General features: G+C 42.6%; 1 protein-coding gene across 1 annotated transcript in view; it reads left to right on the top strand.

Moving 5' to 3' along the window:
- LOC127581610 (syndecan-3-like) overlaps positions 1-21626 on the top strand; it is a 212894-nt gene extending 191268 nt beyond the window's left edge. The window contains 4 exon segments of the mRNA XM_052036121.1: positions 2462-2958; positions 9774-10059; positions 12263-12408; positions 12410-21626. Of these exon segments, the coding sequence (XP_051892081.1) occupies positions 2462-2958; positions 9774-10059; positions 12263-12408; positions 12410-12430 (950 nt within the window). The 3' untranslated portion in view covers positions 12431-21626.
- Positions 21627-22469: the final 843 nt, after the last annotated feature.

Below are 22469 nucleotides of genomic sequence, written 5' to 3'. Positions count from 1 at the left end.
TGTTGTACCTCAGAGAGGGGATAATGTCTCCCACTGTTCACGTACTCGTGAATCTTTACTGCACCCTTTGCAGCTGAATGACATCCTTCCTATAGCTGGGCGACCAGAACTGCGCACAATACTCCAAGTGCGGTCTCACCAACGACTTGTGCAGTTGGAACGTGACATCCCGACTGCTGTACTCCGTGCTCAGACTGATGAAGGCAAGAACTCCTTGTAATTTGAGGCATCAGCTGCCATCCTGTACAGAGCCCATGTATTTTCCCTGGCATCATTGACAGAAACAGTGGAATTGCTCAGATATTTCTGCACAGTGAAACCTGCCGAAGACCTGCCTACTTGCCTTCTCCCCTTTCCCCTCTCCATTTATCTTCCCTCTATTCCCAGATGTGCCAACATCACTGCCAAGTAATATTTTCTGTCACACTTGATTTGGCGTTGAAGGATTTGCACAAGGGGAGGGGCAAAGGTGCCCTTCCCACAGTAATCACTGAGAACATTACGGATGCCCACGTTCCCACAAACTGTGTGAGTGTCCAGTCCCAGCCAAATTTAAATTCCTACACTTAGCACTGGCAATATGGAGTATCCAACTTGTCAGAGCTGAGCTATTTGTAAAATATAACTTAATATTGGGAATCAAGACTCCTTAATCTCATTGGCCCAATAGATTACTTGTGCTTCTGTGATGGAATGGTAGGTAAGTGGAGGCTACAATCAGGGTGATTGGTTACAGGAGGAAACAATTTTTACACAGCAAGTTGCTGTGATCTGGAATTCACTGCCTGAAAAGCTGGCAGAAGCAGATTCAGTGATAACATTCAAAAGAGAATTGGATTGTACTTGAAAGGAAAAAGCCTTGAAGGGAAAGTAATGTGAAGAGGGAGCAGTGGGATTAATTAGATTAGCTCTACTATGGTCCTGGCACAGGTCATGGAACATAGAACAGTACAACACAGGAATAGGCCCTTCAGCCCAACATGTCTGTACCGAACATGATGCCAAATTAAACTCATTCATTCTGCCTGCGCCTGATTCATATCCCTCCATTCCCTTGATGTAATGATAATTGGTTAATTATTGTCATATGTACCAAGATACAATGAAAAGCTTTTGTTTGCATGCCCTCCATACAGATCATTCCATACATAAATACATCGAGATAGTACAAAAGAAAAGAAAACAGAATGCAGAATATCTTGTTGCAGTTACAGACAAAGTACAGTGCAGGGAGACAAATGAAGCACAAGGGCCATAACAAGGTAGATTGAAAGATCAAGATCATGTCTGTCTAAATGCCTCTTAAATGCCACTATCATATCTGCTTCCACCACTATCCCTGGCAGCCCATTCCAGGCACCTACCACCCTCCGTGTGAAAAAAACTCGCCCTGAACATCTCCTGGGCCATGCTATTTTCTCGCAGCTCCCATCAGGCAGGAGGTACAGAAGCCTGAAGTCCCACACCACCAGGTTCAAGAACAGCTACTTCCCTTCAACCATTTGGTTCTTGAACCAATCAGCAAAACCCTAATCACTAGCTCAGTATAGCAACACTATGACCACTTTGACTACTTTACACTGCAGTGGAATCTGTTTATTTTTGTTCTACATGTGTTCTTTCTTGTATACATAGAACATAGAACAGTACAGCACAGAACAGACCCTACGGCCCACAATGTTGTGCCAACATAGCTATTCCCTCCTACCTACAGAATGCCCATGTCCCTCTATTTTCCTTTCATTCATGTGCCCATCCAAGCCCATCTTAAAATTCCCCAATGAATTTGCCTCCACCACCCTATCAGGCAATGCATTCCAGGCATCCACCACTCTCTCAGTAAAAAACGTATCCCTCACATCTGTTCTGAACCTACCCCCTCTCACCTTAAATGCATGCCCTCTGGTATTGGATCTCTCAATAATGGGAAAAAGATATTGCTTGACCACCCTATCTATGCCCCTCATAATTTTGTACACGTCCAACAGACCACCCCGCAACCTCCGCCGCTCCAGAGAAAAGAGCCAAAGTTTGTCCAGCCTCTCCGGATAGCACATGCCCTCTAATCCAGGCAGCATCCTGGTAAACCTCCTCTGCACCCTCTCTTAAAGCCTTGACATCCTTCCTGTAGTGAAGTGACCAGAATTGGATGCAATACTCTAAATGTGGCCTAACCAGAGATGCATCATAAATAATTTTGTATAATTCATGTTTTTCTTGTGAATGTTGTGTATCTGATGTTGTGTGCCTGTGATGCTGCTGCAAGTAAGTTTTTCATTGCACTTGTGCATATGACAATAAAGTCGACTTTGACTTCTTTGTCTTTTCCTTTACACTTTCTCCCTCTCACCTTGAAGCTATGCCCTCGTATTGGACAGGTCCAGTGGCCTTCCCCAGCCCGTTGAAGGGTCTAATAGTTTCGTATTGCTGGACTTACCTGGGTATTTCCATTGTTTTTCAGACTTTGAGTTCGACACCAAGCTGAGATTTACCACCGGTGTGACCAGGGCGGTCACATCCACACCCTCCACCTCTGCCTTTGGATCCATCCAGCCCTTTGCCTTCACCTTCAGAAGTACCACCTTGACAAGTGGCAGCAGTGCCCGAGTGCTGGACCCCACCTCCGCCGCCCTCACCACCCAGCAGGCTGTGACAGCAGCACCAGCCCCCGCCACCGTGCCAGCTGCCGCTGCTACTACGACCCTCCGGGTGACCACGGCAAGCACCGGTGCAGCCACAACTTCCACGGTTAAAACACCGGCCACCCACAGCAGCACCATTGCCGTCGTTCCACTGGCCACCACAGGGGTCACAGCCACCACCAAGCAGAGTATGACCAGTCCGGGAGCCGTGGCGAGACCTGTTTCCACACCTGACCCGCAGACAAGTCGAGCAACCTTGGAAAGCTTCACGATGGACACCAGTAAAACCCTCCTGTCCATTCCTTATATCACAGAGGTAAGTGCTATCAGTGCCTTCTCCTTCATATCATTTATCTGTAGCCCTTACAGACTCTAAACACTCCGTGGTTGACCAAGGCCACCTTTCAGAGTCTAATTGCTCCAGAGCTGAGAGGCTTATTGAACTATTGCAGAGGATACTTGGAGTCAACTGCAATGGGCCTGGAGTTACATTTAGGCCAGGTTGAGGAGGAATGCAGACTTCCTTCCCTGAAGGACATCTTACCACAAGCCGAGGAGTTTCATGGCCGATATCAATGATTCCAAATGTATTTTTGAATTAATTAACAAGTGAAATTCTATCACTGGTTTTTAGTGCGGGTTTCTGGATTACTAGTTGTGTAAAATAATCACAACTGTGGTGTACCCACGTCAAACTTGTTGTAAACCTCTGTAGGATGCATATAGAAGACCATAAGATATAGGAGCAGAATTAGGCCATTCGGTCCATCAAGTCTGCTCTGCCATTCAATCATGGCTGTTTATTTTTCTCAAACCCATTTTCCTGCCTTCTTCCCGTAACCCTTAACCCCCCTTCCCAATCAAGAACCTATCAATCTCTGCCTTAAATACACCACAGCCGTCTGTGGCAATGAATTCCACAGATTCACCCCCCTTCTGGCTGAAGAAATTCCTCTTCATCTCAGTTCTCAGGGAACATCTCTTTATCCTGAGGCTGTGCCCTCATATCCTAAGATTTAGGAGGATCCTTGGATTTAGGAATGGAATTAAAACCTTTGGCATTTAAAGCAGTGATTTCCAGGAGGCAGTGTGCCAAAGTTAAGGTAGTAACTGTGGTTAGGGTTAGGGCCGTGATGGTTGCCAGGGTTCCTGCTCCTGACTGCTGCCAATCATTTCCTGTGGGTAGTCATGTGTTGGAAGGCAAGATGGACTTTCAGTTGGGAATGGGGAGGAGGCACGTAACAGGCGATCTCCAAGAAATGGACCAGGTGCAAAGATGGCTGGTCCACAGTGGTCCCTGAAACACAGCCAGGACACCAAGACTTGGTGGCAAGATTCAAACTGGTGGAAGGAGAATTTGGGACCAGTTCTAGGAGTGATCGCTGCATGGAAGACAATCCTGACAGAAATGGTGCAGGCAGATATCCTGGAACTTCTCAGAGTCAGTGGATGCTCAAATTCTTTGAGGATCTAACAGGAAGAGTTGATGGAGGGGAACCTGTGAATGTAGTGTATTTATGGCATTTGACAAGGCACCATATAGGAGGCTGGTGCATAAGTTAAAAGCTCATTGGTTTCAAAGGAAGTTGTTAGAATGGATTGAAAACTGGTTGTTTCACAGAAAACAGAGAGTTGGAATAAATGGGTAATTTCCAGACTGGAAGGAGGTAAATGCTGGCGCATCTCTGGGATCAGTTCTTGGCCTGCAGTTGTTCACTATTTATGTTAATGACCTGGAGGAAGGAACAGTAAGTAAGGTTTCCAAATTTGCTGATGGTATGAAAATAGGTGGAGGGTATGTTGAGATAAGGCTGCTGTGATTCTGCACCAGGATATAGATAGATTGAGTGAGTGAGCAAAAGATTAGCAAAAGGAATTTAATGTGAGCCACTGTGAGTCCATGCACTTTGGTAAGGGAAATCAGGAGGCAGATTATTATCTAAATGGAGAGAAGTTCAGAGAGATCTTGGTGTACTGGCGCACGAATCGCAGAAAGCTAGCAGGCAGGTCCAACAAGCGACATTTTGGCCTTTGTTGCAAAGGGGTTGGAGCTTAAAAATAGGGAGTTTTGTTGCAATTGTACAGGGTGTTGGTGAGGCCTCACCTGGAATATTGTGTAGAGTTTTGGACCCCTTACCTAAAAAAAGATCAGGTAATAATGGAAGCAGTGGAAAAGAGATTCAGCAGGCTAATTCCTGGGATGAGAAGGTTGCTCTGCCAGACTAAATAGTTTAGGTCTGTTTTCCTTGGTAGTTAGAGAGAGTGAGGGGTGACATTCAACACGTAAGATCTTAGGGGGTTTGACAGAGTAGACATTGGGATGTTTTCACAACTGGAAGAGTCTCAAACAAGGGGGCATAACTACAAGATAAGGGACCCGGTCATTTAAAACTGAGTGTGTAGGAATTTCTTCTCACAGAGGGTGGTGAACCTCTGGAATTCTCTGCCCCGGCAGGTGGTGGAAGCTGGATCATTAAAAGTATTTAAGGTGGAGGTGAATAAATATTTGATAGATTGAGGAATAGAGGGGATGAAGAAATGGCACAGAGGAGGAGTTGAGGCCAGCACAGACCATCCGTGATCATATTAAATGGCGAGGCAGAATTGAGGAACCTGGTGGCCTCAGGACTGAGGGACCTGGTGGCCTACTCCTCTGCTCCTGTGTGTTCTTGTGTTCAATGGGAAGAGTGGTCCAGGTGCAGGGCAGGAAACAGACTCTACAAAATTTCAAATTACTGCTGGGAGACTGCCAAGAAATTTCTCCTTGGAACAGCAGAGGTGAATATGTGGTGGAAATGTCTGTGCACTGTGTTCCCCTTTTGAAATATACTTCCACTGCAGTCACTGGGACCAAGTTTTGGAAGCGAGAACAATGTACAGATGTGCCCACCTTGCACATTTGGCACAACTGCTCCATGAAGAGTTGAACAGATTAAGAGTACGGCAGTATCGCAGCATCTTGACCCTACCCTTCGTCAACTAGACTGGATGTGAGCAGGACATTTGACTGTGGAGGGCATCACAAGCTAGACCAAGCTTCACCCCAACTGATGGCAATTGGACTTTCAGCAGTTAAGGGATGTTTAAAATCTGACCCCTATGATCAAGTTTGTAGTGATCAGTTAAGATCTGCCCTTAATGTGGCACATTTTGCAATGTTTAATGTGAAGTTCCCTGGTAATAGTTACTGCATTTGCTTCACTAGACTGATGGCCGGGTTGAGTGGATTGTCCTAAACATTGAATAGTATCGGCCGATACTTTCTGGGGTTAAGAAAAATGAGAGGTGATTAATTGAAACATTAGTGGTTCTGAGAGATATTGACAGGATGGGTGTTGTGAGGATGATTCCCTGTAACCTGGATCAAGGAGAGCATTGTGTCAGAATAAAGAGTTGGTCATTTAAGATGGTGGATATGAGGAATTTCTTCTCTCAGAGGGATGTAGATCTTTGGAGGGCAGTGGAACTTGAATCATCCTTTACTGAGAGGGAGAAATGTTTGGAGCACAGGGAGATTGAGAGTTAAGGAAATTGAGCAGCAAAATAGAGATGAGACCATGGATCAGATCAGCCACGATGATTTGTCATGGTGGAGCAGGCTCAGGGCGCTACACGGCCTCCATTTGCTCCTGGTTTCGATCTTTGAAGCTACTAGATCAGTTCAAGTTGTTGCTATAGTTATGTGGAGGACAGCTTTAGACTGGCAACTAGAGTATTGTGTTCATTCCCAGTCCCCACCAAAAAGAAGTGCACGTACACCCTGGCAAAAGTGCAGAAAGGATAAAGGCCCTTGGTTCCGTGGTGAGATTGGAGAAGTTGGGATTGCTTTAGAAACAGAAAATGTTTGGGAGGTGTTCTGATGAAAGTGTTTACAACCATCAAAGGTCTCAACAAAGTGAATGAAGAGAAAGCCTTGGCATTTGTGACAGGGTTGCAGACAAGAAGGAGTGATTAAGGTGAGTGGCAAAAGACAAGGGTGGAAGAGCAAATTTTTTTCATCTGTTGAGATAATATGGAATCAAGTGTAATCAGGGTCTACAAGAAGAAATGGGATAAACATTTGAGGGAGAAAAAATTGTAGGATTACAGGAAAGAGGTAGGGAATGAAGATGACTGGATTGTTCTTGCAGAGAGTTGGTGTACTCTCTGTGAGCTGAATGAGCTTTGTCCATGCTGTAATAAGTCTAAAGGTCCATTAACCCAGCACAGACCTACGGGAGCACATGATGAAAGTGAGTCTGTCGGTATCTTTCTTCCCACGTCTCCACCCCGCACCCCCCACTCCATACACCCTCCCGGGAGAGGCCAAAAATACATTAAGCCAAGGTAGGGAGAGACCCTGGAAAATGCTCTGTGGTTGCTGAAGGTGCCTGAGTCCTTTGTAGTAATTCATCGTGTTAGAAATGGTGGCAGTTTGTATCCAATTGACAATAGCAGGGGCGCCTCAGTGGGCAACGATAACCTCATTGGTACGGGGCTGGAGTTACATATGGTTCAGACTCGGTAAGGAAAGCAAGTTTCCTTCCTTGGATGGCATGAAGAAAACAATTGGTGTTTTCCTACATTCCCACAGTTTCCTGCCCATTACTGTAAATATTGGCATCTCATTTCCAGATTGCTTGAAACAAATTAAAATTTTCAAGCAGCTATGGTGGGATTTGAACTATTGTCTTTTAATCAATTAATAAATCCAATAGGGAGTTCAAGAGAAACTTTGCAGAATGGTGGGAATGTGGATTTCCCTATTACATGGTGTGCGTCGTTTACGTCTGTGCTAAAGGGTTGAGATTGTCCTCTGCTGTACGCGTTAATGTTCCTCTTAGTAACACATGTGCATTGAGCTTGGCCACTGAAAATTGCTTGCTTGAAGTCCTACGTTACTGCATTGGGCTGATGGGAATTGAGTGACAGCTGGTGTGTCCACAGGAAACCGCCAGTCAGCAGCTAACCAGGCTCAGCATGTCTCAGTCTCCCACAAATGTTGGGCTCAAAGCTGAAGTCCGGGATGCACAGGACATCAAACGCTGATGCCTCTGGATTCACCAGAGGACTAAAGGCTGGAGGGAGGTCGCTGCAGGTTGTATCCAACCACTCAGCTTCACGCCGGGGAGGACAAGCTTACAGACAGTGGTCCCAGGCATTTGATGCAAATAAACATCTGCATCATTTCACTTTATTTTGAGTTACTCTTTAGCATCTTAAGGAACTTTTAATTCAACTTGTTTACTTTTTTTTACTTTTATTAAATCTATTAAGTGTCTGTGTGAGAGGCCTTCAAAAACAGTTCAGAAGTTCTTGAGTGTGCTCTTCCAGGAATGGGACCTGGGGAAACACTGCCTAAATCCTAGAAGCCTATTGGAGCCAACTCTGCCTCGGCATCCCTGTCAGTGCAGAGAGACAGCTTTGTGTTGAATAAAGGTTAGTCCAGGTGGGGGTGCATGGGAGCCTGTGCATACACCACACCTGGCCAGCATGATCCAACCCATTGTGGTTTGCAGAACGAACTTCTAAATTTAAAGTGCAGCTTTATGAGTGCTTGTGAGAAGAAGGAATGGAAGAACGTGGCGATAAGGTCAGATGTGTAACGGATAATTCCCTTACCGAACCTTGTCTGTGCAGTTTGCACGTTATCCCCGTGGCTGCCTGCATTTCTGCTGGGCACTCTGGTTTCCAGCAACATCCCATGACATGATAGAGGTATACAAAATATTAAGAGGAATAGATAGAGTGGACAGCCAGCACCTCTTTCCCAGGGCACCAATGCTCAGTACAAGAGGGCATGGCTTTAAGGTAATGGGTGGGAAGTTCAAGGGAGATATCAGAGGGAGGTTTTTCACCCAGAGAGTGGTTGGTGCATGGAATGTGCTGCCTGGGGTGGTGGTGGAGGCTGATACGTTGGTCAAGTTCAAGAGCTTGTTCGATAAGCATATGGAGGAATTTAAAATAGGGGGATATGTGGGAGGAAGGGGTTAGATAGTCTTAGGCATGGTTTAAAGGTCAACACAACATGGTGGGCCAAAGGGCCTGTATTGTGCTGTATTGTTCTATGGTTCTATGGTAGGCTAATTGGTTACCCTCGGTGTGGGTCAATGGCAACAGAACCAAAGGGGAATTGATGGGCATAGAGAGAATAATTTACAAGGCTACAGGGAAATAAGAGGGGTAATGATGGAATTGCTATGTTGGGGGATGGCACAGACCCAGTGGTCCCCTTCTGTGCTGTAATAAGTAAGTTCCCTTAAAATAACTACAGTCAATCGTACTTCTGTGTTTAAATCCTTTAACAGTTCTCACTATGGTAAAGCAAGTGTCCAAGGCAGAATTTAAAAGTACAGTGGCTTTTTCCAGCACATCTGGATACAGAAATTCTAATATTATTTAGGGATACCTCCAACATTGGACTGTGTTTGATTGCAGAACTCGCTGTGGTGAATTTACTGGTTTTATGCTTGTCAAAATGTGTATAATCCTGGGATTAGTAGCAGCATAGTAGCAAAAACTCCCTAGCAGTCTCACCCTGATGAATGGAGGCATAGTTCCAAGCAAACTCTGCTTGAGGAACTCAGAATTGACTATTATCACAAAGGGACAGACATTATTATACACACAAGCTCAGTAAGTGTTAGTCCCCTGTGTCTTTCCTTTAATCCATTTAATATACACTTAAAACTTGGTAGGCCAACTTCAAGGTGTTTGGCAGCAGAATTACTGCATGCTGCCAGTACATCATAGTTGAAGCATCCATGAAAGGTGTGTGCCAATCCTTCTGATCATTGGCTGTTTACGTTCTATGGGTATAGGTTCTGCCCAGCTTGCCAATTATGCTTGGGCATCTTCCTGGAGGTTTCTGACCTTCTCTCTCCCAGAAACCTGCCCCACACTCTGGTCACTGCCCAGCTGCCGGGCATCCTCACAGTGCTTTGCCTTCCTACACTACTGATTGAAAAATGATAGGATCGTGCTTGGAGCTACAATGGGTGACCACAACACAACTTCCAAAAGAAGTCAAGAAAAATTGTAGAGCTTTTCCCTCTGCTGCTGTAATTTCCATTGCATTTTAATTTAAAGGAATTTGGAGTTAGTTCTCCTCTTAATGAACTTTTTTGCTTCTTTTTAAACTGCGGCACATAGAAACCAAGCTCCAGTGAACAGGTGGAAGAGACGACCATTAACAATGAAGTGGAGGCTCCAGCAGCGGGGTCTCCGAGTGGAGACTTTGAACTCACCGAGGAAGGAGAAGTGGTGAACCCAGAGGGAAATAACGAAGTGTTCGCAGCCATCACACAACCAACTGTCCGGGGCACTGGGAAGATTGGCCTGCCTGATATTATAGACAATGCAATAGACTCTGGCAGCTCATCATCAGCTGCACAATTGCCCCAGAAAAACATATTGGAGAGGAAAGAGGTTTTAGTAGGTAAGGGAATTCGTTAATTCATCTTTGTTGCAGTTTGCATCCAGCATGTGTCACTTGTGGTTCCTCTTCAAACTCTGCTCAACTTTGGCTTTGTATTGGCATCAAGGTCATCAGTGTTTGTGCCATTTCGGCAGGTATTGCATTGCAAGGCACAGGGTAACAAGAGATAGCTTGGATTCAAGGAGGTGGTTTAATCCCAGTAATTATACTTTTGGATGATGACATTAACAGTGTAGTTTATCAGTTTATATATTTATACACCTTCTTCAAAAGAAGAAGTTGGAAAGTTTAGAAATAAAAACTGTGTAAGGCGTAGGAAGGCACTGAAGCCCTGAAAGGAAAACGCATTCATGATTTGACTTTTCTTTTCACCTGTTGACTTTCTTTACGTCATCAGGTATATCATTGTCGGTCAGAACCTCACCCTGACATTGCAATGTCTTCGGGGACATACTTTGAGACATATCCTCACCAGAGAGGCAGAGGTATATTTGCAAGACAGCACAATTCAAATTATTTATATGCTGGAGTCTCTAAGGTGTTGCTCAAACTGACTACTCCAGACTATCTGTGAAATTGTTAAGTTATACACTGCAGACAAACCAGTTGACACTCCTGTCTAATAGGATCACAATATGAACACACACATGGTTCCATGCTTAAATATATGTTAAAGTTCCTACTTAAAGAGACAGATGATAGAGGAAAAGCAGGCTCGATCTCATGTTTTTGCTCGTAATGATATGACAGGGCAGAGTAGGCCAGAAATCACAATGGTTGCACTTTCAAGAATTGGTAATTGTTTTAGTGGGGGGTGTGGGGGTGGGGTGGGGTTCATGGATCACCAGTTGGGGCCAAGTACAGCTCATTCCCAGACTCCAGGATCGGGAGACTACAGACAATTCAGCCCTTGCATTCGTAAGGTACAGGGAGAGTGTGGAGGTGAGCCTGGGCAGCGGGCTAAATTGAGCAGAAGTTGGCACCTTTTAAGTTTAAGATTACAATTGACATTGATTGTCAGGTGCAAGTGTAAGGGAGTGCTGCATAGCTAGAACAGCTCCTCCATAAGCATGAACTCTAGCAGAAGGCAGATGGGCTGAATGTTTTGTGTTGTTATTCTGTGTAATGTGTCCATCTGTAATTTCCCCTCAGAAGTGGGATTGTTACACTTTACCTTGCAGATCCCAACTCCTCAGACTCTGTTCCAACCAACTCCTTTCCTCTGGTTCCTAATTCATGTACCTTTATCAATTTTCCCATATCAATAATTTATCCCAAGAGCACAATATAAAATGAAGGACAGATGATATCCCTGAGTAGGATGGGTACAGGTGGATACAGTAATATCTTTCCAATCAGAGTTAAAATGGAAGAAGGAAACTACAGGGCTGTGGGGCGTAGGGGCTAATTGGAGAGCTCTTTCATTGCCCTCGGGCAGGTAGGATGTACCAAGTGTCCCCCTTCCACGCTGTTAGGTTCTAGGGGAAGGGCATTAGATTGAAGACTAGTTTGGAAAAGCTAGAGGGGGAGGTTTCTGCCAGCAAGGAAAGATGAAAAGAAATTTGACAGAAGTGTTCCCATCAGAATCAGATTTACTATCACTGACATATGGCATGAAATTTGTTGTTCTGTGACAGCAGTACAGTGCAGAGACATAAAATTACTATAAATTACAAAAATAAATAAATCATGTAAAGCAAAAGGAATAATGAAGTAGCGTTCATGGGTTCCTGGACCATTCAGAAATCTGATGGCAGAGGCAAAGAAGCTGTTTCTAAATCATTGAGTGTGGGTCAGCAGTTGACTCGAGCACTCGGTGACAAGGATTTAAGATTTAGGGGAGGCGATACTAGGGGTTGTAGTTAAGATCACTACCTCTAAGAAACAGATCATTTAGGGATTTCAAGAGGGAATTGGGCAGTTGAGGGAGAATAATCTGCAAGGGTATAGAGAAAGGCAAGTGTATCAGATTGATGGGATTGCTCTACCAAGATCAAGGACTCAATAGGCCTCACATTCCTATCCAAGTGCAGTGCTAGCAACCAAGGAGACTCTCCTCTTCAGACCTTAATGTGTGGACTGTGCTGCGCATTCATATTCTGGCCCAACCCTGCACTTACCTCTCTGTGACCCTGCTCCATCTGAAGACAACACTTGGTTGTGGCTGCTCCTGTCACGTGATTTTCTGCTTCTTTCTGCACAGCGGTTGTCGTTGGGGGAGTGGTTGGAGCTCTCTTCGCTGCCTTCCTGGTGATGCTGCTGATCTATCGAATGAAGAAAAAGGACGAGGGAAGCTACACACTGGAAGAGCCAAAGCAGGCGAGCATAGCTTACCAAAAACCTGACATAACAGGAGGAGTTCTATGCATAAACAAATCGAGAGTGCCTCTATTGTGCGGACTGTAAACAGATCATTCTCTTAAAAAATACATAAAAAAGAATAACCACCCCCGAATGTCACTTGAGCAAAGTTCTGCTGAGTAGCAGAGTTGTGTTTTAATGCTGGTCTTTTTCACTCGTGTTGTTGAATTTACTGTCATTGTCCCAACCAAGACTTCCAAGGGGGGTCCGTACTAGGGGGCTAGAAAACACAAAGCACAGCAACTGCTTCTAGAGAATTGCAGCACCACAATAGAATTATTATATGGGGCAGAGCATTGGGAATATTCCTGGTGGCTGAAGGTTTGCATATCAAAGGAAAATAGGATTTTTAATACATGTTGCTCACCCAGAATGTTAAATTCTTTTATTTGATCTAAGTAGTTGCATTGTTTCCAAGGCTACTTCCTCCCCCCTTCAGAACTTCTTGTGAGCCACAGCCTGGTACCGTGTTTATATTATTCTCTATTCTTGAATACATATATTAAAAGAAGTGATTCCTGTTTGACTGCCCAGTGAAAATAGACAATCAATATCTGATGTCTATGGAGTTACTGTACTGAAATTGTTTTAATGAAAAAGTATTAAAATCTGATGAATAGCTGTGGTTTGAAGGTGACAAAACATATCCTTAAATTAATGTTGCTGAATTCTTGAATGAATATATGTTTGTGTCAAATTGAATAAAAAAACTGATTTGTTTTGAAAGAGGTGTTCCTACCTGTGATTCAGATGGGACTGAGGAGGTTTTGATTTGATGGATGAACCACCATCCACAGACAGCACGTGAAGAACAAAACCTACCCCTTAAAATTAGGCGTGCAGTTGGAGCACAATCTCTGGAAGTTTCCCGTTCACTGATGTGTTGGTTGGAATAAATCCTACTAAACCATTAGGAAGAAAATACTGGGAATAGATGAGTGTGAATGGAGGTGAGCAATTCCTCATTACATCCTGAAGTTTATCTCCAGCTAATTCCTTCAACTAACAGCAGCAAGATTCCTTCCTTCTTTGCCTCCTCCCACCCTCCTTCATCTTGATTTCTTTCCTCATTCTGTCTCATTTCCTTTCTTTCTCATTCTCTCCCTCTCACAGACACGCATCTCACCCCCTCCCCCACCGCCCACCCCTCAATCTTCCCCTCCAGCTCACCCTCTGCAGTGACCAAGCCAGACAGCAGTATCATTTAGTGCCTCTGTCCCTTGCTCAGTACCTTGATTACAATTGCTGTAGCAACTATTCTGATGTTATTTTGTTTGCAGTCTTTACTCGTGCTTTTGGGACCACAACAGCCCCATTTAATAATTGTGCCCACAGTTAAATCTAGTAAGGTGGCAGGGTAGTGCCAGACTCTGTTGACTAAGGTGGCAGCAAGCTGGCCTGGGGAATAGGTTGAAGGCAAAAAGAGAAACAAAGGCAGAAGGAAACTGTAATGGTAAATGTCACAGACAAGCCTATATATCCATGGAAGTGATGACTAGGAGAATGTAATGAATCCCTCTGGATGTTTAATAATCTGTTGCAATTTGACAGTATTATCTTATCTGATGGCAAGTGAAAGGCCAATGTTCACAAGGCAAACTGAAAGGATACTGACTTGTGAAACTTGGTGCGATTTAGAGATTTGTCCTGTTGTGGAATATGTTTAGCCGAAATCTTGTATAAGATTATTTTGTCCAACTTACTCTTGAATGGGTACACGGCCTGAGAAGGCATGACGGGGTTCAAATCCACCCTTTGGGCTTGAAGGGATTGCACACTGTCAGTGGAAACAAGCTGGATGCATCCAGGATTAGGCACTGGAGAGATGAAAATTAAATATTTCAGTGCTGGGAAGGTTAAACAAAAATAACACACGGATGGTCTGCTTATATCTGGAAAGGGCAAAGTAAGTTTAACAATTTGGATAAAGACTTCTTTAGATTTCTGAAACATTTAACCTTCCACTTTCCAATGGTCATGTTTTCCTTCTTCACTTCTGTGCATTGCATGGATGAAGATTGAACTCGTGGTGACTGCCACTGCAACATCACCAGCACCATCTTCTTTTAAGTTACTGTCCTCAGAAGCAACACTCTGGTTGCATCTGAGTGGGTTGAGCTACTGAGTTCACACTGCCAGCAGGGAGCTACATCCCCAGGATACAAGTAACAAGAAACCTACTGCGTTTTTCTATAAACAAAATTACCCTGCTCTTATTGGGGGAAGTTGCAATCATTTCTATTCCACTTTAGCCCTTAACTAAATTTTCTCCTGCCTTTGATTGCTGTAGATTACACTGTTAGCTGAGAGTCATAAATCCTGCCACATTTCCCACTTGTTAGCTGAGTGTTGTCAATAAATATTCTCGTGTAAGTATCTATATCCATACTTAAGGATGCAAATTGCCTAATTAAGAATCAAAAACCAGTAACTTGAAACTGCCAGCTAGTCATAAAAGTCCTTCAGGAAAGGAAGCATGCTGCCCTTACTGGGTCTGGCCCATATATAACTCCAGACCGATCAACAAGGTTGGTTCCAACTGCCTCCCCAGTTCAGCAATGACTGGGACAATGAATGGTCACATCACCAGTGATGTCCACATTCCCACAGACAAACAAGTAAAAATATCCTTCATGTTCCTGCCAATGAAAGCTCTCTAGTGCCATTACACTTGGGAGTATGTAATCAGAATAACATTGGTTATATTGGCAGCTTTCTGCATCTGGGTGGCCTTAGGAATTCATAATGGTAGAGGAGGGAAAAAGAAGACAGAACATATGAATATAAAATGGGAACAGAATTAATTCTGCACTCACTGGTCCAATTATCTCCTGCTCTCCAAACCCCCTTTCACCTGAAGACTACATTCTCAGTGTGATGTGCCACAAGGGATTGAAATAAAAACCTTCAATTTAATCCAAAAAAATGAGATGCAGAATAAAGACTGTTAACCTAAATTGACTTGAATATTCCTCCCAGGGATTGTTTCTGAGGTTTTATGTAGAACGGAATATGAATTTTACATTTCCCCCTCTATAATAATTTTTAGTTTAAATGCAGGAGTAGGCTTTTATGAAAGGACTCAACAACTTTATAGTGCTGCAGTCTGTTTGGTTTTCTGCTCTTAAGTGACATGTTAAAGTCATCACATGACTTTAACTTAAAATAACATTCCTTGAAAATTTGCACATTACACACCCTCAAAGCCTGTCCTAGATGGCAACTGAATAATGAGTGGGATAATGAAGTTATGTTCCTTACAAATGTGATATACATATTCTTTGTGGTACCTTAAATAAGCCTGAGTGATTCTGGCTATCCATTCAGGTCAAATTAAAATTATTAATTGATTCATCAGGATTACAATTCACCTGAATGCAGCATCGAAGTGAAGATGAATTGCATAAAGACGGTGTTTGGCCCAGCCGATCCATGTCAGGTCTTTTTGTTCCACCCTACATCTTGCTACCCTATTTACATATCCTTGAAGAATGGAGCAATATTACTTACAGCCTGAATTTCTTTCTTTATTATCCTTTTATGCAACATATAAACAAATGGAATAAGATGGGAAGTTAGCAGCACGTCTGATGTGTCTGTGGTTGAGTTAGGTTCAGAACAGAACAAGTGACTTCACCCAGCAACTTAGGCAGATGGACGAATGGCTAATTGGCACAAGATCATTCCTTATATTAACAAACATTACAGTTATTTCTTACTTACAACTATTAGTAAAGGTATTTAACCAGTAAAATAGCCAAATTCTGACCCTTCCTCATCTCATCTACTGCAAAACAAAGAAGAAACATTGATGCCTCTCGACTTGACTATTTCAACTCCTGATTGGTTTCCCTGTTTCTACTCTCTATAAACTTTGAGTCATCCAAAACATAGCTACCTGCAAACTAATCTGCACCAAGTCCCATTCGCCACTTTATTGACCTCCATTGGGCTCTCGATCTGACACTGCCTCAACTTCAAATGCTCATGCTTGTTTTCAAATTACTCCAAGATCTCTTCACTTCTATATAACCTGTACATTCGCTGCCAAGGACCTGAATTTCAGAATTCTTTTATCTTCACCTCACTGCTTCTTATCTCTCTTTACTACTTTATAATGCCCCTTGAAATACCTATCTGTTTGTCATCTGCCCTGCTTCTCCTACCATGGCTTAGCATCAGTGTGATAACATTCCTAGGAAGGGCTTTGAGAAATTTTGCTATTTTAGAGATACCATATAAATTTTGTTATTGAAATCTAACCTTGGCAATCATTCTTGAGTTTTCTTTCTTGAATATTTTGTTGAGATTAGGAAGGAAACCTGCAAACATTATGGAAAAGTCTTTCAACTAAAGAGAGGGCTGCACTCTCTTGTGAAGCTCTGCTCTTACAGTAGGAATTAAACTTGTGGTACTAATCATCAGCTCAGTCGGGCCAACCTGTCAAGACTGATTTGATTATGTTCACAACAAAGACAAAGAATAATCTTATCCTGACTGTTCCGTATCTGGGAGGTTAGGAAGAAGCACTGCATTAGATCACTTCCGTTGGCTTCCTGATCCAATGCAGTGGCCACAGCATAAATAAATCTCTTCAGTGATTTGCAGCAGCTTGGTTTCTTTGCTGGCCTATTAATCATGCTGTTAACCCCTAAGCTATCATCCTGAAATTGCCATTGCTCATAATAGTAGGCAGCAGCCATATTAACACATGATGGAATGCTGTAAATTCTAATAGAATGCAGGTTGAACAAGGCTATTAATACTGGCCCATTATGCCTTGGAGAAATATTCTTTCTGAAACACATCTTAAAGGCTAAGCCTCAATATTGTAGTGATTTTGTGTCCACTGGATCCTTCTTGTAATGATATCCCTCTGCCTTCATACACCCTTATGCCTAGCATATTAAGTAGGTGTTAAGTTTTGTCCAAATGCCAAATCAGGGATCACCAAAAAAAAAAGTAATCTCAAATCTGGGCCATCCTTGTTTTAAGGAACCATTGTCCGGTTTCCTTCCTTTAAAAAATATAGAAGCCAAACTATGAGATTAATCAAGCAGATGGCACCACACTTGTGTGCAGACGGGTGGGAAGGGAGTCAACAGAATGAAAGAGCTCTCGTCATGGCAAGCATGGAGCTGAGGGAAAATGGGGTGAGGGGTTTGGAGAAGGGGGATGGCGAAGGGAGTTAATGGCGCACAGATGTCCAGAGAAGAACCCACCAACATTTCGAGTGGGTGTGTTGTGCTTTGTCTTATGGGTGACCCCTCCCAAACCCCTGTGGGTAGCAACAGCATCACAGTCATAGGTCAAGGCTTGGATTTTCAAGAAAAAATGGTGGTAGTCCAATTTCTAGACATCAAGGAGGAATTATAGAATTCAGATGGAGCATGCATACACCAGGGTACCACACAGTACGGAGATGTCTGTTGATGCCAGTTATGCCAATGGTTAATACTGTTGGTAACACTCTCACATCTGAGCTGAAAGATCCCACACGAGAGAGTTGAAGCAGAAATATAGACAATGCTCCAGTGCAGTACTGAGGGGTGTGGTATGTGTCAGAATGCTGTCCTGTTAATGTGAGGTAGAACCTGGTTGACATAAAAAAATCCGATGGTACTGTTTCAAACAAAAACAAAGGAGTTTATCCTGACCAATATTTATACATCAATCTCAACATCACTAAAACAGATTTGGCCAGAAATGCAATCCTGGCCACTTGTGATAATCTGCCATATAGTAAAAACTGCCATTTGTATTCTGTCCCTGAACTTCAGTTACATTGAAGTCAATTTCTAGGGCTGACTACAATATGTTACTACTATTATGTAGCATGACAAATCAGGGATGAATTTTCAGGCAATTATCTGCCCTTTATTACTTTGCTGATTGTGGAAACGGTGTTTGTAAATTGGCAGCTGTGTTTCCTACATTAAAACTTCAAAAAGCACTTCATTTATTGTAAAGTAATTTGCAAGCTAATGTCCTGAGGTTGTGAAAGATGATATGTGAATGACTTTTTTTAAACCTCCTTGTATTCAAGACCATCTTATGGAGCCTGTGACATAGTTGAAGACTTAGTTCTTATTTCATTTAGAGATAAAAGCTTCCTTTTTCACTAGCCAAAATTTCCTCAGCTGATTGGTTCTGGGTGCATTGGAGTAACCTGACTAAATTAATCCAGACACAATGAATTGGAAAGTTAGAATCACTTCCTCTCATCTTACAAACAGAATTTCTTATTCTGGGCTTTTGTTCAATGTTACATTTGCAGAGATTAAAAATACATAGGCATAAGGCTTTTAAACAACAGTTTCTAAATTCTGTATTGGTTTTCTGTCTTAAAACATATTTCTAAACTTGAATATCAGGTAGAGCATCCAAAGAATGTTCCGTTAGCTTAATTCTGTCTCATTTTCTAACTGTATTTAAAGAGTGTGGGCAGTTCCCAACTAGACCCCTAGTGTGAGCAACAGTGACTCTCTCGTGCAGTGCATGGTTGTATATTTGTAATTTGGGCCTTATCATGTTTGGAGAATGAGAAAAGCTGAACTCTGACTCATGGCACCGATATTCCATCTTGCCGGCCTCAACCTCCCTTACTTCGATGAACTTGAACAATTCATTAAGAAGGGGTTGGATTTGGAAAATGTCATTATGACCTTCAAGGAGTTACCTGGAAAAAGAAAGTTTGTGGGACTGAGTTGCTAATAATATTTGAGTTATTATTTAAACATAGCTAATTTATATAGAATGTTGAAAATGGGAAGTCAACCAAGAAAATCCTACTGTTGGAAGGTAATCATCTCCAATTATTGAAGTTTGATAAGTTTTGCTTTCATTGTATGCCAAAGCTTCAGTACATGATCTCAATCAGAATTTGTTGTGAACCTGCAGGAGTCACCCTTTTACCCAGGCCTGAATCAGTGGCTCCAAAAGAGAATGTCATAAAATGACATGGGGGCAGCATGTGAGGAATCTGCACCATTTCTTTCTGCCCCTCAGTAATAATTTTCTAGATTAGTTGCAAAGGTTCAATATCTTCTCATGAGCAATGGCTGTAAAGTTGGATTGCAACTATCTGCAAGCAGAAGACTGCAGCGAACAGATCTCATTGTAGAGTTAGAGTCATACAGCACAGGAGCAGGCCCTTCGGCCCAACTGGTCCATGCTGACCAAGATTCCCATCTAAACTAATCCCATTTGCCTGCATTTGGCCCACATCCCTCTAAACCTGTCCAAGTACTTTTTAACTTTTGTTAATGTACCTGCCTCAACCACTTCCTCTGGCAGTTCATTCCATATACAGACCACCCTCTGGGTGAAAAAGTTGCCCCTTAGGTTCCTATTAAATCTCTCCCCTCTCAGCTTAAGCCTATGCCCTCTAGTTTTTGATTCCCCAACCCTGGGAAAAAGACTGTGCACATTCACCCTATCTATGCCCCTCATGATTTTATACACCTTTATAAAATTACCCTTTATTCTCCTACGCTCCAATGGAAAAATGTCCTAACCTGCTCAACCTCTCTCGGTCCTATAAAATTCAGTTCTCTCAAAGGTCACTTAAAAGGAAATTTGCTCTGAATCCTTTGAAAAAAAGACCTAGTGCTGAATCAAAAATAACACCATCCATGTCTGTTTCCTCTGTAGCTACAACTTGTTGCCTTATGAATCTTTAAATTCTAAAACATTATTATCATATTAGCATTGGTCACGACTGTATATCAACCTCGACAGGTATAGATGAAGAAAACTTTTGTCCAGCATACAGGAAATTGCTGGTGGGGAGACTTTAGGTCTCCTAATGGTTAGAAAGTAAGGCAAAGCATTTTATTCCAGATTTACTGTGAAATACTTTATGCTTCTCACACTGCAAGGTAATTTAGTCCAGCGGCTTGAACTTTTATTGCTCAGCATCCCAATGAGATTGAGGACTCCAGTTCCCAGACTAGCTGCCGCTGCTACTCATTTGCTCCTGCAGGCTTTGTTGTCTATTGTTCTTGCTCAGCCGTTGGATAGGGCATTCTGCAGTTGTGAAGTCACATTATGAGGCTATGGCTGGGGAAGTTCCAACCTTAACTTTCATAAGTATTTGTCCCCAAAGTTACGATCATCAGTCAATGTGAACGGGCAATGGTTGAAGGTTATGATGAAGATACTGGAGAATGCAGCTTGATGGCAAATGCCCAACAGTGGGTGTGGGGGTCAGACAGGGAATCAGAACAAACCAGATATATTTAATTTGTATTTCCCTGCTTCATACCACTTCCCCAAAACAAAACATTCATATTTCCCATAAGGCTGGATGACAGAAGTATTAATGTGATGAGAACTTGCCAACCATGAGCAGATAAGTTAATGCCTTTCATTTGGATTCAGTTTTCTGCAAGAAATCTATTGTAGTCATCAAGAGACCTGAGAGTTGTAGATGTTTCCCCATTGAGTATTATTGGATACACTTACTGTCATGTTTTATATTACATCGTTGTCACAGCTACCTCAGTGGCATTAGACAAGAATAATCAATCTGCCAAAATGGAGTTGCATCCTGCAGGAACTGCCTCAGCCCATGGTGGAAGAGAGACTGGACCTCCTGAGATGGGAGAGATCAGTTGAATAATGAATGCTGTATCTGACAATCGAACCTGAAAATACTCAATGCTGTTTTTGCAGGATTCATTATCTTGTCCACAAAAATTTAACCAGTGGTAGGTGTAATCCACACAGTGGATATCTGAAGAAAAGTAGCACACTTTGAATCTTGCCCTCTTACAAATTATGTAAATAGTTTTTAAAAACTGTACAAATTTTAATGCATTATTGTGCGTCTTAGTATTTGTCCCTCTGAAAATGATGTCCGTATAACAATAGTTCCTTGCGCAGCATACAGGAACCAAATGGAAATTGGAACATCAGCTTCTGATTATTTGTACAATTGTATTGTGTGCGCTATTAAATTCCACCTTTTGAAGAAGCATGTAAATATTTTTAATAGGAAGTATATCATAAATGGATCTTGGTTGTCTTGTATATAATCCTTGTAGAGTTGTAGCAATCTTGACCTTCTAGAACCTTGTCTTTTCAATTTGTAAACTGTTTTATTTCAAGTTGCTGGCCATGAGAAAGGATTTAAAAAAAGGATTTGTCTTTTTTTATTATATATATCTGTGCTGTGCCCATTTATAAAATAAAAAAACAACTGAACTGCCTTTTACGTTTTTAGATGCTGTTGTGGCTTTTTTGATACTTGATTCACAAAAACAGGAATTATCAAAACATTTTTTAAATAGTAGATGTATAGGAACCTACATTTTCATGACGGAATAGAAAGGAATGAATCAGCAAAGCAATGCTAAGCACATAAGATCAAAGCTCTCAGTTCGAATATTGTACCAGTTTTGGCTCCAGTTGGGATAGGTTCACAAAACCATGAAGAGGACAAAGAACATAGAACAGTACAGCACAATACAGGCCCTTCGGCCCACGATGTTGTGCCAACCTATATAAACCTACCCCACGATCAATCTAACCCCTCCCTCCAACACAGGCCATAATCCTTCATTTTTCTTACATCCATGTGTCTATCCAAGAGTCTTTTAAATGTCCCTATTGTATCAGCCTCTACCACCAGCCTCAGCAGTGCGTTCCAGGCACCCACCACTCTTTGTGTAAAAAGCCTACCTCTGACATCTCCCCTAAACTTTCCTCCACTCAAATGGATGTCCTCTGGTATTGGCCATTGTGTTGCCCTGGGAAAAAGGTGCTGGCTGTCCAATCTATCAATGCATCTCATTATCTTATACACCTCTATCAAGTCACCTCTCATCTTTCTACGCTCCAAAGAGAATAGCCCTAGCTCCCTCAACATTTCTTCATAGGACACGTGTGGGTTTCCTCTGGGTGTTCCAGTTTCCTCCCGCATTCCAAAGACGTACAGGTTAGGAAGTTGTGGGCATGCTATGTTGGTGCCGAAAGCATGACGACACTTGCAGGCTACGCAAAGAAGCTTTTCACTGTGTGTTTCAATGTATATGTGACTAATAAAG

Source organism: Pristis pectinata, chromosome 22, assembly GCF_009764475.1.
Source record: "Pristis pectinata isolate sPriPec2 chromosome 22, sPriPec2.1.pri, whole genome shotgun sequence".
Taxonomy (NCBI): domain Eukaryota; kingdom Metazoa; phylum Chordata; class Chondrichthyes; order Rhinopristiformes; family Pristidae; genus Pristis; species Pristis pectinata.
This window is presented reverse-complemented; position numbering and strand designations above follow the sequence as displayed.